The sequence below is a fragment of the Oncorhynchus nerka genome, linkage group LG13, assembly GCF_034236695.1.
Source record: "Oncorhynchus nerka isolate Pitt River linkage group LG13, Oner_Uvic_2.0, whole genome shotgun sequence".
NCBI classification, from domain to species: domain Eukaryota; kingdom Metazoa; phylum Chordata; class Actinopteri; order Salmoniformes; family Salmonidae; genus Oncorhynchus; species Oncorhynchus nerka.
In genome coordinates this window covers 55,595,146-55,614,634 of record NC_088408.1, presented here as the reverse complement: position 1 = coordinate 55,614,634, position 19,489 = coordinate 55,595,146, and the positions used below count along the sequence as shown (strand labels likewise).

The 19,489-nt window shown below is 43.4% G+C and overlaps 1 protein-coding gene across 6 annotated transcripts in view; it reads left to right on the top strand.

Moving 5' to 3' along the window:
* The window catches only part of LOC115139719 (rho-related BTB domain-containing protein 2-like), a 112,062-nt gene that overhangs the window by 51,837 nt on the left and 40,736 nt on the right, over positions 1-19,489 (top strand). For 4 of the 6 annotated variants that reach the window (XM_029677413.2, XM_029677416.2, XM_029677415.2 and 1 more), the window contains 2 exons: positions 4,284-4,485; positions 4,589-4,692. In XM_029677413.2, coding sequence (XP_029533273.1) covers positions 4,294-4,485; positions 4,589-4,692 — 296 coding nt within the window. In that variant the 5' untranslated portion in view covers positions 4,284-4,293. Of the gene's footprint in view, positions 1-3,544; positions 4,162-4,283; positions 4,486-4,588; positions 4,693-19,489 lie in introns of those variants that run through there. The other 2 variants (XM_029677417.2, XM_065026489.1) reach the window with 2 other exon arrangements.

Below are 19,489 nucleotides of genomic sequence, written 5' to 3'. Positions count from 1 at the left end.
CTGTGGGGATGTTTTTCAGTGGCAGGTACTGGGAGACTAGTCAGGATAGAGACAAAGATGAATGGAACAAAGTACAGAGAGATCATTGATGAAAACCTGCTCAGGACCTCAGACTGGGGCAACAAGACAACGACCTTAAGCACACAGCCAAGACAACGCAGGAGAAGCATCGGGCCCAGCCAGAGACCAGACTTGAACCCGATCTAACATCTCTTGAGAGATAACAGCCACCATCAAAGCAGCGTCACCCATGCAGAGCAAGGGGAACAACTACTAGAAGGCTCAGAGCGAGTGACGTTTGAAAAGCTATTAGTGCGCGCTAACGAGCTAGACATTTCACATCGGTTACACCAGCATCATCTCGGGAGTTGATAGGCTTGAAGTCATAAATGGCGCAATGCTTGATGCACAACGAAGAGCTGCTGGCAAAACGCACGAAAGTGCTGTTTGAATGAATGTTTACGCTCCTGCTTCTGCCTACCACCGCTCATTCAGATACTTAGATACTTGTATGCTCAGTCAGTCTATATGCAACGCAGGACACGCTAGATAATATATAGTAATATCATCAACCATGTGTAGTTAACTAGTGATTATGATTGATAGTTTTTTATGAGATAAGTTTAATGCTAGCTAGCAACTTACCTTGGCTTACTGCATTCGCGTAACAGGCAGTCTCCTTGTGGAGTGCAATGAGAGAGAGGCAGGTCGTTATTGCGTTGGACTAGTTAACTGTAAGGTTGCAAGATTGGATCCCCCAAGCTGACATGGTGAAACTCTGTCGTTCTGCCCCTGAACGAGGCAGTTAACCCACCATTCCTAGGCCGTCATTGAAAATATGAATGTGTTCTTAATTAAAACCTCTTAAGCCTAGGGCTCTATACTGCCCCCGTTGGAGAAAGTGCGTGCCCATAGTAAACTGAAAATATTTTTTCCCAAAATTGCTAATATATGCATATAAAAATTATTATTGAATAGAAAACACTCTAAAGTTTCTAAAACCGTTTAAATTATGTCTGTATGTAAAGCAGAACTCTCAGGGCAGCCATTCTCCCAAACACTCTGTGAACAACAGAAAAGTTGGGTCAACTTTGACGTCATCGCCCCCACCCTCCCAGGCAGCTACCGATCCAGGAACAGTCTCTATCTGTTCAGCGCGATGCCTGCTTTCAAATGGCACGTTCATTGTGAGAATCCCACGAGCCCTACACGTTTGGCGGGCGAAATCGCTCGTGTCCCTCTGAAAAACATGCACTCTATTGCGCGCGGCCGATTTGGAGTACGTTCTTTTTCCATGATCCAGCATTTGAAGCCGGTTTGTTTGTTCGCGCTGATCTTCGTTCTACATGATAAAAACATCATAAAGCTCGATTTTGCACATCGTTTGACCAGTTTAGTCGACATATAATATGTAAATTGGAAGTTTTGATGCGCAAGAGTGCTGGACCAGAAGTCATTTTTGATGCATTTCAGCTGAAGCTGTTAGCATATGCTAATACAGGGACACACAACGTGAAACCAAACGATGTATTGGGTAAGTATGACTCCTTCTACGTTTTCTGATGGAAGAACATCAAAGGTAAGGGAATATTTATGTGGTTATTTTGGGTTTCTGTGGACTCCAAATGTAGAGGAGACATACTGCTAATATCTGAGCGCCGTCTCATTGTATAGCCCAGTGAACGATGTCTGTAATGTTAAAAATAAATGTAATACAGCGGTTGCATTAAGAAGAACTGTATCTTTGTAAATATATGTAGAACATGTATATTTAGTCATGTTTATTGCTTGTTATCTGACGTTATCTGTCGGAGCTATCATCATTTCTCCGGACATTTGAGTAGCATTTTTTGAAATGTCGTCATTGTAAACAGAGATTTATGGATATAAATGGCATATTATTGAAAAAAAACATGTAATATTACTGTCATCTGATGAAGATTTTCAAAAGGTTAGTGAATTATTTATTTTTTAATCCTACTTTTAAATTGTATTTTTTCTGGGACAAAATGGCCGCCGCTTGCCTTTTGTTTCTGTGGTGATCTAATATAAATATGTGCTATGTTTTCGCCGTAAAACATTTTAGAAATCTGACTTGCTGAGTAGATTAACAAGATGTTTATCTTTCATTTGAGCTATTGGACTTGTTAATGTGTGGAGGTTAAATATTTTTAGGAATATTTTTTCGCATTGTGCGTTATGGTAATGAGCTTGAGCCGTAGTCACGATCCCGGATCCGGGATGGGGAGCTCTAAGAGGTTTTAACTGGCTTGCCTAGTTAAATAAAGGTATAAAAATGTAAAAAATGTAATTGGCAAATCAGCGCCCGAAAATACAGTTTTTCGATTGTTATGAAAACTTGAAATCATCCCTAATTAATCGGCCATTCCGATTAATCGGTCGACCTCTACTACAGAGGGTAGTGCGTACGGCCCAGTACATCACTGGGCCCAAGCTTCTTGCCATCCAGGACCTCTATACCAGGCGGTGTCAGAGGAAGGCCCTAAAAATTGTCAAAGACTCCAGCCAACCTAGTCATAGACTGTTCTCTCTGCTACCGCATGGCAAGCGGTACCGGATTGCCAAGTCTAGGTCCAAAAGACTTCTTAACAGCTTCTACCCCAAGCCATAAGACTCCTGAACAGCTAATCAAATGGCAACCCAGACTATTTGCGTTGTCCCCTCTTTTACGCTGCTGCTACTCTCTGTTTATTGTCTATGCATAGTCACTTTAACTTACATGTACATATTACCTCAATTATCTCGACTAACCCCCCTTTATATATTCCTATTGTTATTTTACTGCTGCTCTTTAATTATTTGTTACAAAATAAAATTATTTTTTACTTTTACTTAATACTTATTTTTTCTTAACTGCATTGTTGGGTCAGGGCTTGTAAAGTAAGCATTTCACTGTGATACCATTTGATTTAATATTGCGATCTCTCTCCCGCTCCTCCTTTCCCTCCTATTTGTCCACGTACAACTCTCAGAGAGAGCGGTTATTGGTCCACTCCTCTTGCAGCTGCTTTGGCCATTACGTGAAGAACTGTTACATAAGGATAAGATGTAGGAACTTTTACGACTCCCTCTATTGCGATACTGATGTAAACCCACATGCCTCACTATGTGTCTTAGACAGACAGAGGAGAGGAGAACTAGGGATGGAGCACAGATAAATCCTAGAGTAGACAGGAACTCCCTCTGTTCCCTCGGAATCTCTCAGGGTTGGCTCACTCTCTTCCCTACTCACATAGGCTAAGGTAGGCTGTACAGTACCATTTGTTTTGGCCCCGCACCTGAACACCTGCCGCTCAGTGGCTTTGGCAGCTCTAGGACTTCAATGGACATGGAATATTCCAAACGGGAACATTATGTTTTTTTGTAGCTTTTATTAAGCAAGACCTGACATTGTTTGTTTTAGGCCTGTAAACAATATTGTCTCGATCTGTAGCAAATGGGACATAAAATGTATTAGAGGAGCAGGTGTTGGTGGGAATGAGTGGAGGTGGGGGGGGGGTGGGGGGGGGTTTGCCGCTGTCCATTGTCTCTTGTGTCCGATGAATGGGTGCCATTTTTTTGGGCCGCTACTGTGTGTCACTGCAGGGACGAAGTGCCACACCGCCGCATCTATGTCAATGGAATAATAAGCCTATGAATCTTTCAAAACGGCCTATTTATGGGACCACGGTTTGTTCAGAGTGGTAGGACAGGATTGCAGGTTTGGTCTGCCCATATCAGCTGTATCAATATATCACCTGGCAGAGGGGGAGGGGGTGGTGTCTTTCCTGAGTGCCCCTCAGCAGATGGGATCATCATTCACTCCTCCAAAAATACAAATCTGCCACTGGGGCTGTGCTCTGGTTTCTATAGTTGCCTCTTGTTCTCTCTCTCTCGCTCTCTCCTTCTGTTATGACATAAATAGCCACTCAGTTTTTTATTTCTCTGCCCCCGTACCATGTGTTCACTCTGGAGGAGTTTGGCTGGAGCTGCTCGTTACTGGTCAGTGCGGACTCGGGCTTCTAGCCTTGGCCAAGCTTTTCTGTTGGTGATTGATTTAGGAGCTACCCTGGACGTTGTCTTGGCCAAAAGCTGTTCAGTATTGTTCCGTTTGTACCTGAATACTTCACTCAAAGACATGCTCTGGAACTTTGGTGACTAGTAAGTCTTTTTTTAAACATTCCGCTTTGGTATGGATGTGTCAATGTGTCGTTCTATATTCTATGACCAGAGTTACTTTCTAACCCCCGCTCTCTCCTTCTCCCTCTCCCTCTCTCTCCCAGGGCCCTCTCCATGGATATAGACACAGACTATGAGCGGCCCAACGTGGAAACCATTAAATGTGTTGTGGTAGGGGACAACGCGGTGGGCAAGACTAGGCTCATCTGTGCCCGCGCCTGCAATGCCACCCTCACACAGTACCAGCTGCTCGCCACCCACGTGCCAACTGTCTGGGCCATTGACCAGTACCGCGTGTGCCAGGAGGTGGGCATGGACCCATGCGACACACACACGCACACACACAGGCACATCCTGAAAATAATTGTCTCATGCTGTGGTGTGGTGTGGTGTGTGCCTGTCCGTCTAGGTGTTGGAGAGATCACGGGATGTTGTGGATGAGGTCAGTGTGTCCCTGAGACTATGGGACACCTTCGGTGACCATCACAAAGACAGACGCTTCGCGTATGGCAGGTGAGGAGGCACACAAACATGCACACACACACTCACTGAGAGGCCGTGGCTACTTTCAGGTCAGGGTACTTGTTGTCCAGACAGATTCTGGTAACTGACCTAATAACTCAACCTGCCTGGCTATAATGCAACCCCCTACAATGCAACACCCCCTCTCCAGTGTCTAAGGCCATGGCATTGTAAAGGATTGACAATATTTAATTTGGCTAAAATCTACCCAAATTCCCCACCGTTCACCTCAGGAGACTGATGTGGCTTTTGGGCTTAAGCACACACACACACACACACACACACTATTACATATACACACGCACTGTCACACGTGGTCATTGTGGCTGATATGTGCGTACTGAAAGCTAGATACAGTATCAACAAGATCTCATAGTTTCCCTTCGAAAATCAACGTATTATGGATGAACTTCTATTTGTGACGCAGTAATTCTGTGTGATTACAGGGTTAAAACAGAAGCAACTCAAAGGTTAGCAGTTTAGGCATTAATTCCAAATGGTTAAGGTTAGTGCTGTGGTTTGGGGAGGCTGGCCAACCTCATACCATAAGTATGAGTATAGCCTAATAGCTACAAAAGTCTCACGTTGCCATACCTCCAAAACCACGTCGTTGTCACATTAGGGACGCCTGGTTCGCGTTAAGGCTACTAGGAAGGTAACTACAAATACGTTTTTGCTAAGGGCAGCTGTTTAGCTGGTTAAACAAAGGTTAGCCATGTGAAGGCTTTCCGCACTAGCCGCCTATTTGTGGGTGATTTTCAAAGCCTATTGGCTCCAATGACTGTAATTTGCTCAATACTAGGGGTTGATAAATAAAGTTGAGATCATTAGAAAGGAGATATTCTACTAATTTCTACTGTAGGTAGGAATTCAAAATGAGTTTACTCTGTTGTTGCTAGCGATATTCATTAAAACATTCATAACTTTATTTATTGATATATATATACAGTTGGAAGTCGGATTTTTACATACACTTAGGTTGGAGTTATTAAAACTCGCTTTTTCAACCACTCCACAAATTTCTTGTTAATTAGCAAACTATAGTTTTGGCAAGTCAGTTAAGACATCTACTTTGTGCATGACACAAGTAATTTTTCCAACAATTGTTTACAGCCAGATTATTTCACTTATAATTCACTGTATCACAATTCCAGTGGGTCAGAAGTGAACTGTGTTGACTGTGCCTTTAAACAGCTTGGAAAATTCCAGAAAATTATGCCATGGCTTTAGAAGCTTCTGATAGGCTAATTGACATCATTTGAGTCAATTGGAGGTGTAGCTGTGGATGTATTTTAACCTGTTGCCTCTACTTGGGACGCTTGCGTCCCAACTAGAGCTCTGGAAATGCAAATGCGCTACGCTAAATGCTAATAGTATTAGTTAAAACTCAAAAGTTCATTAAAATACACATGCGGGGTATCAAATTAAAGCTACACTCGTTGTGAATCCAGGCAACAAGTCCGATTTTTAAAATGCTTTTCGGCGACAGCATGAGAAGCTATTATCTGATAGCATGCACCAATACACTACAACAGAAAAGCACAGCAGGGGACGTAAACAAAATAATTAGCATTTCGGCGTTACACAAACCGCACAATAAAATAGAAAACAGTCATTACCTTTCACCATCTTCTTTGTTGGCACTCCTAGATGTCCCATAAACACTATTGGGTCTTTATTTCGATTAAATCGGGCCATATAAAGCCAAGATATCGTTATATGTAGACTGTGTGATAAATGAAAAAAACAGCGATTTCACAACGTAATGTCATTTTTTAAAATTCAAAAAGTAGACGATAAACTTTCACAAAACACTTCGAAATACGTTTGTAATGCTACTTTAGGTATTAGTAAACGTTAATAAGCGATAAAAATCATCCGTAGGCGATGTAAATATCATTAGCTGTCGTCTTGGAAAACATTTCAGGAGAGAGCTCTTCCGGAATGATCTGGGCGGAGACCGGAGGTAAGTCGTGCCCCTCTTTCGGTTCAACCAAGAATCAAAGAGGATTCAATTCACAAGACTCTAGACAACATGGGGATGCTGTGGGAGTTGAATGCTCGGTCTTATCTAATTCGGCTCACTGTTAACAATTGCTGGAAGTGGCGCAAGGATATTTATTTCCATTTTCTGTGATCAGGTTTTCCTGCGCTTTCCGATGTAACGCACGTTATGTAATAGCCACAGTCGTGATTTAACCAGTTTTAAAAACGTCCGAGGGTTTCCTATCCACACATTCTAACCATATGAACGTACTATATTCCTGGCATGAGTAGCAGGGCGCTGAAATGTTGCGCGATTTTTAACAAAATGTTCAAAAAAGTAGAGGGTCGACTGAAGAGGTTAAGGCCTACCTTCAAACTCAGTGCCTCTTTGCTTGACATCATGGGAAAATCAAAAGAAATCAGCCAAGACCTCAGAAAAAGAATTGTGGACATCCACAAGTCTGGTTCATCCTTGGGAGCAATTTCCAAATGCATGAAGGTACCACGTTCATTTGTACAAACAATAGTACGCAAGTATAAACACCATGGGACCATGCAGCCATTATCCCGCTCAGGAAGGAGACACGTTCTGTCTCCTAGAGATTAACTTACTTTGGTGCGAAAATGCAAATCAATCCCAGAACAACATTAAAGGACCTTGTGAAGATGCTGGAGGAAACGGGTACAAAGTATCTATATCCACAGTGAAACGAGTCCTATATCGACATAACCTGAAAGGCCGCTCAGCAAGGAAGAAGCCACTGCTCCAAAACCGCAACTGCATATGGGGAAAAATATCATACTTTTTGGAGAAATGTCCTCTGGTCTGATGAAACAAAAATAGAACTGTTTGACCATAATGACCATTGTTATGTTTGTAGGGAAAAGGGGGAGGCTTGCAAGCTGAAGAACACCATCCCAACCGTGAAGCACAGTGGTGGCAGCATCATGTTGTGGGGGTGCTTTGCTGTAGGAGGGACTGGTGCACTTCACTAAATGGATGGCGGCATGAGGCAGGAAAATTACGTGGATATATTGAAGCAACATCTCAAGACATCAGTCAGGAAGATGAAGCTTGGTTGCAAATGGGTCTTCCAAATGGACAATGACCCCAAGTATACTTCCAAATTTGTGGCAAAATGCCTTAAGGACAACAAAGTCAAGGTATTGGAGTGGCCATAACAAAGCCCTGACCTCAATCCTATAGAAAATCTATGGGCAGAACTGAAAAGGCGTGTGCGAGCAAGGAGGCCTACAAACCTGACTCCGTTACACCAGCTCTGTCAGGTGGAATGGGCCAAAATTTACCAAACGTATTGTAGGAAGCTTGTGGAAGGCTACCCGAAACGTTTGACCCAAGTTTAACAATTTAAAGGCATTGCTTACAAATTCTAATTGAGTGTATGTAAACTTCTGACCCGATGGAATGTGATGAAAGAAATAAAAGCTGAAATAAATCATTCTCTACTATTATTCTGACATTTCACATTCTTAAAATAAAGTTGTGATCCTAACTGACCTAAGACAGGGAATTTTAACAAGGATTAAATGTCATATAGTTGAAGTCGGAAGTTTACACGCACCTTAGCCAAATACATAGGGGGCGCTCTTTTAATTTTTGCATAAAAAACGTTCCCGTTTTAAACAAGATATTTTGTCATGAAAAGATGCTCGACTATGCATGTAATTGACAGCCTTGGAAAGAAAAAACTCTGACGTTTCAAAAACTGCAAAGATATCATCTGTGAGTGCCCCAGAACTAATGCTACAGGCGAAACCAAGATGAAATTTCAAACAGGAAATGGTCCAGATTTTGAATGCCCTGTGTTCCAATGTCTCCTTATATGGCTGTGAATGCGCCAGGAATGAGCCTGCACTTTCTGTCGTTTCCCCAAGGTGTCTGCAGCATTGTGACGTATTTGTAGGCATATCATTGGAAGATTGACCATAAGAGACTACATTTACCAGGTGTCCACCTGGTGTCCTCCGTTGAAATTATTGCGTAATCTCTAGGTCCATGCGTGTTCCATTTTCTTCAGAGGAGAAACCAAACTGCCACGAATGATTTATCATCGATAGATATGTGAAAAACACCTTGAGGATTGATTCTAAACAACGTTTGCCATGTTTCTGTCGATATTATGGAGTTAATTTGGAAAAAAGTTTGCGTTGTAATGACTTAATTTTCGGTTTTTTTCTTACCCAAATGTGATGAACAAAACAGAGCGATTTGTCCTACACAAATAATCTTTTTGGAAAAACTGAACATTTGCTATCTAACTGAGAGTCTCCTCATTGAAAACATCTGAAGTTCTTCAAAGGTAAATTATTTTATTTGAATGCTTTTGTTTTTGTGAAAATGTTGCATGCTGAATGCTAGGCTTAATGCTATGCTAGGCTATCAATACTCTTACACAAATACTTGTTTAGTTATGGTTCAAAAGCATATTTTGAAAATCTGAGATGACAGTGTTGTTAACAAAAGGCTAAGCTTGAGAGCAAATATATTTATTTCATTCCATTTGCGATTTTCATGAATAGTTAACCTTGCGTTATGGTAATGAGCTTGAGGCTATAAATAGGATCCCGGATACGGGATTGCTCGTCGCAACAGGTTAAACTCAGTTTCACAATTCCTGACATATAATCCTAGTAAAAATTCCCTGTCTTAGGTCAATTAGGATCACCACTTTATTTTAAGAATGCGAATGATTTCAGCTTTTGTTTCTTTCATCACATTACCAGTGGGTCAGAAGTTTACATTGCTCCTAAGGCTGAATCAGACTTGTGGAGGTCTAAATTTTTTTCTGAGGTCTTCGCTGATTTCTTTTGATTTTCCCATGATGTCAACAAAGAGGCACTTGAGTTAGAAGGTAGTAATTGAAATACACCCACAGGTACACCTCCAATTGACTCAAATTATGTCAATTAGCCAATCAGAAGCTTCTAAATCCATGACATCATTTTCTGGAATTTTCCAAGCTGTTTAAAGGCACAGTCAACTTTGTGCATGTAAACTTCTGACCCACTGAAAATGTGATACACTGAAAGTGAAATTATCTGTCTGTAAACAATTGTTGGAAAAATGTATTGTCATGCATAAAGTAGATCTCCTAACCGACTTGCCAAAACTATAGTTTGTCAACAAGAAATTTGTGGAGTGGTTGAAAAATTAGTTTTAATGACTCCAACCTAAGTGTATGTAAACTTCCGACATCAACTGTACATACATACATACATACATACTGTACAGTACCAGTCACAAGTTTGGACACACCTACTCATTCCAGTGCTGGGTATTTTTATATTCCAAGGAAGACGTACATGTATATTTACTCTCCTCCATCAGACAGACATAACGGGATCATCTCTATCCCTCTCACCCAGACCTTTCAGACATAGCACTGATCCTCACCCAGCCAGCTAGCAGGACTTAATCCACACACACACACACACACACACACACACACACACACACACACACACACACACACACACACACACACACAGAGAGAGAGAGCAGGATGTTTTGAGTGACAGAGAGTGTGCATGCGTGCGCGGCTGTGTGTGTGTGTGGCTCTGCTCCTTTTCAAATTGTCAGTGACTCATTGTCTGTGTTTGCTCAGCCCGCCTGCAGTCAGCTGATAGCACAGTGCCAGCTCAGCTGTTCTCTGCCTGTCTGTTTGGGCGTTGTGGGGCTCAACATCTTGCCCTAAACCCACTATCAGGTCGCCATGCCACCCCATGCAAGCACCCTTATTTTTATTTTAGTATTATTTATTTCACCTTTATTTAACCAGGTTAGCTAGTTGAGAAGACGTTCTCATTTACAACTGCGACCTAGCCAAGATAAAGCAAAGCAGTGAGACACAAACAGCAACACAGAGTTACAAATGGAATAAACAAACATACAGTCAATAACACAATAGAAAAGTCTATATACAGTGTGTTCAAATGAGGTAGGATAAGGGTGGTAAGGCAATAAATAGGACATAGTGGCAAAATAATTACAATTTAGCAATCAAACACAGGAGTGATAGATGTGCAGAAGATGAATGTGCTTGTAGAGAAAGAGAGGGTCCAGATTGTCTAGCCCGGCTGATTTGTAGGGGTCCAGATTTTGCAACTCTTTCAGAACATCAGCTATCTGGATTTGGGTGAAGGAGAAATGGGGAGGCTTGGGCAAGTTGCTGTGGGGCGCGCAGAGCTGTTGACCGGGGTAGGGGTAGCCAGGTGGAAAGCATGGCCAGCTGTAGAAAAATGCCTATTGAAATTCTCAGTTATCGTGGATTTATCGGTGGTGACAGTGTTTCCTAGCCTCAGTGCAGTGGGCAGCTGGGAGGATGTGCTCTTACTCCATGGACTTTACAGTGTTCCAGAACTTTTTGGAGTTTGTGGTACAGGATGCAAATTTCTGTTTGAAAAAGCTAGCCTTTGCTTTCCTAACTGCCTGTGTATATTGGTTCCTAACTTCCCCCAATCAACTACTTATAGGTATGCTCACACTGTCCTCTCTGTGTACAAGAGTATTTCATAGGGTTTGTTATTTGATCATAGGGCGTATATATATTTACACTACCGTTCAAAAGTTTCTGGTCACTTAGAAATGTCCTTGTTTTTGAAAGAAAGGTCCATTTTTTTGTCTATTTAAAATAACATCAAATAGACCCGAAATACAGTGTAGACATTGTTAATGTTGTAAATGACTATTGTAGCTGGAAACGGCAGATTTCTTTTTGGGGGGGGGTATCTACATAGGTGTTCAGATGCCCATTATCAGCATCCATCAGTCCTATATTCCAATAGTACCCGCAAAACACCAGTCTCAACGTCAACAGTGAAGAGGCACCTCTGTGATGCAGTTCTTCAATGCAGAGTTGAAAAGAAAAAGCCATATCTCAGACTGGCTAATAAAAATAAAAGATTAAGATGGGCAAAAGAACACAGACACTGGACAGAGGAACTCTGCCTAGAAGGCCGAGTCGCCTCTTCACTGTTGACGGTGAGACAGTTTTCAGCCATGCTAACATAATTGCAAAAGGTTTTTCTAATGATCAATTAGCCATTTAAAATGATAAACTTGGATTCGCTAACACAATGTGCAATTGGAACACAGGAGTGATGGTTGCCGATAATGGGCACAGTCTCATTGGGCACATTATGCCTGTATTCCATACAAAAATCTTCCCTTTCCAGCTACAATAGTCAGTTACAACATTAACCATGTCTGCACTGTATTTCTGATCAATATGATATTTTAATGGACAAAAAATGTGCTTTTCTTTAAAAAATAAGGACATTTCTAAGTGACCCCAAACTTTTGAGTGGTAGTGTGTGTATGTATGTATATATTATAGTCTCAATTACTAATTTATTTATTACTTATTTATTTGTATCAAGACATTATCAAGAAGTTAGGCTATTATTGATTTAATGCCCACAGTATGTCACTCTAATGACTAAATAGGTGAGTTATTAACACTTCTGTCACCATTATGGAGTGACATAGTGCTTGCAAAATCTAACAGTGGGAAGTGTGTGTCTGTATCTAGGGATCTCTGCTGGGTTGTGTATACACCAAGCAGTCAGACAGTCAGTCAGGAGTTTGAGCTCAGCCTCGCTCTATATCCTGTAAAAACACTTAACACCTAGCTTTGGTTACATAATGTTAGCTAGCAGCCCTGCTGACCTTTTGTAGATTGACTTGACAATGACAGAGTAGGGTGAAGTTGCCCCTAGATGCTGAACTTGGGTCAGTTTTGGATTTCCCCCCACTAATAGTTAAGGTTAGGTTTGGGGGAGGGGATCCTAGATCTGTACCCAGATGAAACTTCAACAACAAAAAACTCCTAATAGTTCTTATTCACGTGCAGTTGGTAAATGATTGGCCAACGGTGTCAGTGAGCTATATAGACTCCCAATGTGTGTCAGCGTGTTTTGTCTTCTCCTCTCTGACTCCTACATGGACGTATGAACATTCACATGGACAGATTCATCAGACAGATGCAGGGATAGTCACAACCCTTACCACAAGGGCAAAAGCACGAACACACTAACATAGATTGAAGCAGTCTGAGCCATGGAAATGACACTTTGACAGGATGCTAATGGGAATTCCTGTTTGTGTGTGTACTTGTGCGTACTGTGTCAGTACTAGCCTTATGATGTCATGGTTTAGCACAGGATTACGTCGAACATTTAGAGAAGGTGTAATTTTCCGTAGGTTACATATTGGTGGAAGTTAAGTTGTGGTCTATGGAACAGGTGTTATTCTGTTGTCTATTTTGCCGACGACTCTATCTAGCTTCTAGCTTCTATCATGTTGGCTGTGCATTACTTAGTTGTTTAAACCAAGATGGCGTAGCAGTCGGACGTGTGTTTTGTCTTGTCCCGTCCTGTATAGTGCTGAATATACTCTCCTGCAACCCGCATCACCCAATGTGGTACGGATCTGCTTTTTCTATACTTTAGAATCGGAACCCTCATCAGAAGCTAGCCGCTAACTAGCTACTAGCTAGCCACTGCTAGCGGTCTTCAACGCTAACTAGGACACCAGCGCGACATCTACCCAAAGCATATCAGACTGCTTTTTCTCTACCACATCTCCGGATTCCTACCGCAAGCTCTGAACCTTTATACCGGATCATCGTAAATAGCTAGCTGCAGTCCGAGTGGCTACTCCTGGCTAACGTCTCTGTCCCAGAGCAAGCACCAGTTAGCCTGGAGCTAGCCTCGAGCTAAGCCCATCTCCCGACTTGCCGAAGAGGTCCAAAAATACCTAATTTGCCAATTGGCCTGGACCCTCTACTGACCCTCTACTGCCGACACGGAGCCCCGCCGATCCATCACGACTGGTCCGCCGACATAATCGTCCGAGGGGGTTTCAACAGGCTTTTCCGCTGCGACATCGCCAAAGATCCATCTGCTGGCCAAGGCCCGCGAGCTTTCTGAATCGCTGTATCTCCAGCTCACCGCATGAAGAGGAATAAACAGACTCACCCCATCGCGACGTCCCCCAAAGGTTAACTCTCTAGCCCTCGCTATCTCCCTGCTTGCTAATTCGGCCTGCTAACGGCTAGCTTGTCAAGCTCCGGTCCGCTAACTGCTACCTTGTCTAGCTCGGGCCTACGAACTGTTAGCTTGTTAGCACAGGCCTGCTAATCGTCTGAACCACCGCGTCCCAATCACTCTCTGACCCCATTTACTTTCTATCTCTTTTTGATTTTTAATTTGTTTATACCTTCCGGAAACCTGCCTCACCCAATGTGATACGGAATCGCTGTTACTTTTACTCTTATTTTTATGACACACTCAAGAACCTCCAGACGCTAACCAGCTAACTAGCTACAAGCTAGTTAGTCATTGTTAGTTTTTTAAAAAACCTGGATAACACTCGCCTGCCCATCCACCGCTGCCCCCTGGACACTGATCTCTTGGCTACATAGCTGACGCACGCTGGACTGTCCATTAATCACGGTACTCCTTTCTGCTTGTTTGTCTTACCTGTCGGCCCCGTTGCCTAGTCAACGCCATTTTACCTGCTGTTTGTTGTGCTAGCGGATTAGCCTCGCCTACTGTTTTTAGCTAGCTTTCCAAATTCAACACCTGTGATTACTGTATGCCTCGCTGTATGTCTCTCTCATATGTCAATATGCCTTGTATACTGTTGTTCAGGTTAGTTATAATTGTTTTAGTTCACAATGGAGCCCCTAGACCCACTCTGCATACCCCTGTTACCTCCTTTGTCCCACCTCCCACACATGCGGTGACCTCACCCATTACAACCAGCATGTCCAGAGATACAACCTGTCTCATCATCACCCAGTGCCTGGGCTTACCTCCGCTGTACCCGTACCCCACCATACCCCTGTCTGCGCATTATGCCCTGAATATTTTCTACCATGCCCAGAAACCTGCTCCTCTTATCCTCTGCCCCCAACGCTCTAGGCGACCAGTTTTGATAGCCTTTAGCCGCACCCTCATACTACTCCTTCTCTGTTCCGCGGGTGATGTGGAGGTAAACCCAGGCCCTGCATGTCCCCATGTACCCTCATTTGTTGACTTCTGTGATCGAAAAAGCCTTGGTTTTATGCATGTCAACATCAGAAGCCTCCTCCCTAAGTTTGTTTTACTCACTGCTTTAGCACACTCTGCTAACCCTGATGTCCTTGCCGTGTCTGAATCCTGGCTCAGGAAGGCCACCAGGAAGGCCACCAGGAAGGCCATCAGAGATTTCCATACCCAACTATAACATCTTCCGTCAAGATAGAACTGCCAAAGGGGGCGGAGTTGCAGTCTACTGCAGAGATAGCCTGCAAAGTAATGTCATACTTTCCAGGTCCATACCCAAACAGTTCGAACTACTAATTTTGAAAATTACCCTCTCCAGAAATAAGTCTCTCACTGTTGCCGCCTGCTACCGGCCACCCTCAGCTCCCAGCTGTGCCCTGGACACCATTTGTGAATTGATCGCCCCCCATCTAGCTTCAGAGTTTGTTCTGTTAGGTGACCTAAACTGGGATATGCTTAACACCCCGGCAGTCCTACAATGTAAGCTAGATGCCCTCAATCTCACTCAAATCATCAAGGAACCCACCAGGTACAACCCTAACTCTGTAAACAAGGGCACCCTCATAGACGTCATCCTGACCAACTGGCCCTCCAAATACACCTCCGCTGTCTTCAACCAGGATCTCAGCGATCACTGCCTCATTGCCTGTATCCGCCACGGAGCCGCAGTCAAACGACCACCCCTCATCACTGTCAAACGCTCCCTAAAACACTTCTGTGAGCAGGCCTTTCTAATCGACCTGGCCCGGGTATCCTGGAAGGACATTGACCTCATCCCGTCAGTTGAGGATGCCTGGTCATTCTTTAAAAGTAACTTCCTCACCATTTTAGATAAGCATGCTCCGTTCAAAAATGCAGAACCAAGAACAGATACAGCCCTTGGTTCACTCCAGACCTGACTGCCCTCGACCAGCACAAAAACATCCTGTGGCGGACTGCAATAGCATCGAATAGCCCCCGTGATATGCAACTGTTCAGGGAAGTCAGGAACCAATACACGCAGTCAGTCAGGAAAGCTAAGGCCAGCTTCTTCAGGCAGAAGTTTGCATCCTGTAGCTCCAACTCCAAAAAGTTCTGGGACACTGTGAAGTCCATGGAGAACAAGAGCACCTCCTCCCAGCTGCCCACTGCACTGAGGCTAGGTAACACGGTCTCCACCGATAAATCCACGATTATCGAAAGCTTCAATAAGCACTTCTCAACGGCTGGCCATGCCTTCCGCCTGGCTACTCCAACCTCGGCCAACAGCTCCGCCCCCCGCAGCTCCTCGCCCAAGCCTCTCCAGGTTCTCCTTTACCCAAATCCAGATAGCAGATGTTCTGAAAGAGCTGCAAAACCTAGACCCGTACAAATCAGCTGGGCTTGACAATCTGGACCCTCTATTTCTGAAACTATCTGCCGCCATTGTCGCAACCCCTATTACCAGCCTGTTCAACCTCTCTTTCATATCGTCTGAGATCCCCAAGGATTGAAAGCTGCCGCAGTCATCCCCCTCTTCAAAGGCGGAGACACCCTGGACCCAAACTGCTATAGACCTATATCCATCCTGCCCTGCCTATCTAAGGTCTTCGAAAGCCAAGTCAACAAACAGGTCACTGACCATCTCGAATCCCACCGTACCTTCTCCGCTGTGCAATCTGGTTTCCGAGCCGGTCACGGGTGCACCTCAGCCACGCTCAAGGTACTAAACGATATCATAACCGCCATCGATAAAAGACAGTACTGTGCAGCCGTCTTCATCGACCTCGCCAAGGCTTTCGACTCTGTCAATCACCATATTCTTATCGGCAGACTCAATAGCCTCGGTTTCTCGGATGACTGCCTTGCCTGGTTCACCAATTACTTTGCAGACAGAGTTCAGTGTGTCAAATCGGAGGGCATGCTGTCCGGTCCTCTGGCAGTCTCTATGGGGATGCCACAGGGTTCAATTCTCGGGCCGACTCTTTTCTCTGTATATATCAATGATGTTGCTCTTGCTGCGGGCGATTCCCTGATCCACCTCTACGCAGACGACACCATTCTATATACTTTCGGCCCGTCATTGGACACTGTGCTATCTAACCTCCAAACGAGCTTCAATGCCATACAGCACTCCTTCCATGGCCTCCAACTGCTCTTAAACGCGAGTAAAACCAAATGCATGCTTTTCAACCGATCGCTGCCTGCACCCGCATGCCCGACTAGCATCACCACCCTGGATGGTTCCGACCTTGAATATGTGGACATCTATAAGTACCTAGGTGTCTGGCTAGACTGCAAACTCTCCTTCCAGACTCACATCAAACATCTCCAATCGAAAATCAAATCAAGAGTCGGCTTTCTATTCCGCAACAAAGCCTCCTTCACTCACGCCGCCAAGCTTACCCTAGTAAAACTGACTATCCTACCGATCCTCGATTTCGGCGATGTCATCTACAAAATGGCTTCCAACACTCTACTCAGCAAACTGGATGCAGTCTATCATAGTGCCATCCGTTTTCTCACCAAAGCACCTTATACCACCCACCACTGCGACTTGTATGCTCTAGTCGGCTGGCCCTCGCTACATATTCGTCGCCAGACCCACTGGCTCCAGGTCATCTACAAGTCCATGCTAGGTAAAGCTCCGCCTTATCTCAGTTCACTGGTCACGATGGCAACACCCATCCGTAGCACACGCTCCAGCAGGTGTATCTCACTGATCATCCCTAAAGCCAACACCTCATTTGGCCGCCTTTCGTTCCAGTACTCTGCTGCCTGTGACTGGAACGAACTGCAAAAATCGCTGAAGTTGGAGACTTTTATCTCCCTCACCAACTTCAAACATCAGCTATCCGAGCAGCTAACCGATCGCTGCAGCTGTACATAGTCTATTGGTAAATAGCCCACCCATTTTCACCTACCTCATTCCCATACTGTTTTTATACTGTTTTTTTATTTATTTATTTACTTTTCTGCTCTTTTGCACACCAATATCTCTACCTGTACATGACCATCTGATCATTTATCACCCCAGTGTTAATCTGCAAAATTGTATTATTCGCCTACCTCCTCATGCCTTTTGCACACATTGTATATAGACTGCCCATTTTTTTTTCTACTGTGTTATTGACTTGTTAATTGTTTACTCCATGTGTAACTCTGTGTTGTCTGTTCACACTGCTATGCTTTATCTTGGCCAGGTCGCAGTTGCAAATGAGAACTTGTTCTCAACTAGCCTACCTGGTTAAATAAAGGTGAAATAAAAATAAAAAATAAAAAACCTAGTTGACTCTGTTGACCGGTTACGTTTCAGTAGAACTTGAGCTCATCCCCCGAATGTTTCATCTTCCATTATCATCTTTAACCCCTAAGGATGATGTCCACGCCCCACCGAAATCGATTTAGCATAATACAAAAATCCCCATAAATATGTCAGTTTAAGCTAGAGATATCTTTTTTTTTTTGTTGCATTGGATACGCCTATGTTACATTTCCGCATCTGCGGTGAAAAGTGACAGGGCTAGAGCTGTGTTTGTCAGATCATGAGACATCCAGAAAATCGGTGTTCTCACAAAAACGTTCTTTTTTTTGTGTGATACTTCAAGGGGTCTTCAAAATCAAATAGCTAAATGATCCTTGGTATGACATACTTAAACAATTACATATACCATGGGTTCTTAAACTTGTTCAGCCTGAGATCCAAATGAGAAAGTCTGTGTTTTCCTGGGACCCAAGCTTATGAAAACATGCAACTATATGCAAATATTGGTACATTTCATTGCAAAAAAAAATGCAATACAGACAAATAACAATGAAATGAAATACCCATTTAATTAACTATTCATGTTTGTTTTTTCCCATTAAAAACACTCTTACATATCTGTCTAGGTTGGAACTGTTGCTATTAAGAACAAAGAAATCTTTTTCTTTCAGAAACTGGAAGAAACTGATTGAAGCCAGATGCTTTTTGAGGCCTCACACAGATATAGACCAGAAAACACACACGCGCACACAGTCCTAATGAGAGGTGTGCGACTGGTTGAAGTTTTCAACAAGCGTGTCTATTCTGGGCTTAGTTTTTGACAGTGCAACCCTGAGGTAATGCTCAGCATTGGATCTGTTTCTGTGCTGTTTTTTTAAGTATGCCAGAATCCAGAACCCTGTCTCACATAAGTATGTGGTGCCAAACTAGGTCAGAACAGCCAGGCAGGAGACCGCTTCCTGCTGTAGATCAGCAACCCAGAACTGTGTGTGTGTGTGTTTGCCTCAAAAACCACCTTGCAGTTTATAGCAGTTCAGAATAAAAAATATGACTTGTATTTAAACAGCAACAGTTCCAACCGAGACTTGTTTTCAACAATAATTTATACAGTAGGCCTGATCATGTTTCATCTTCATATGTACTGTTACTTATGATTTCACTATCAGTAGCTAGCTAGCTTGCTTTGGCTAATGTTAGCTAGCTAGCTATTAGCTGTGTACAAGGAGATTGTTTGAAAGAGAAACTCACATCGACTACGATGAGAGATACTCCCTTATGTCTGCTTACCATCACCTGATTTAGTCATCCACTGTCGAAGCACTGTTTCCTGAAGCATTCTGCCCTTTCCTGAAAGAACTCCCTGGGTTGACCGTCATGCTATGGATGTTTGGTCGGGACGTGTCGTTTTAATTTGTTCCATTTTGAGAGACTCATTCAGCACTAACCCGCACAAAACACATTGGGCGCTCCTCGTTATTTCTCAAAGTGTGTATTAAACCAAGAGAGAGA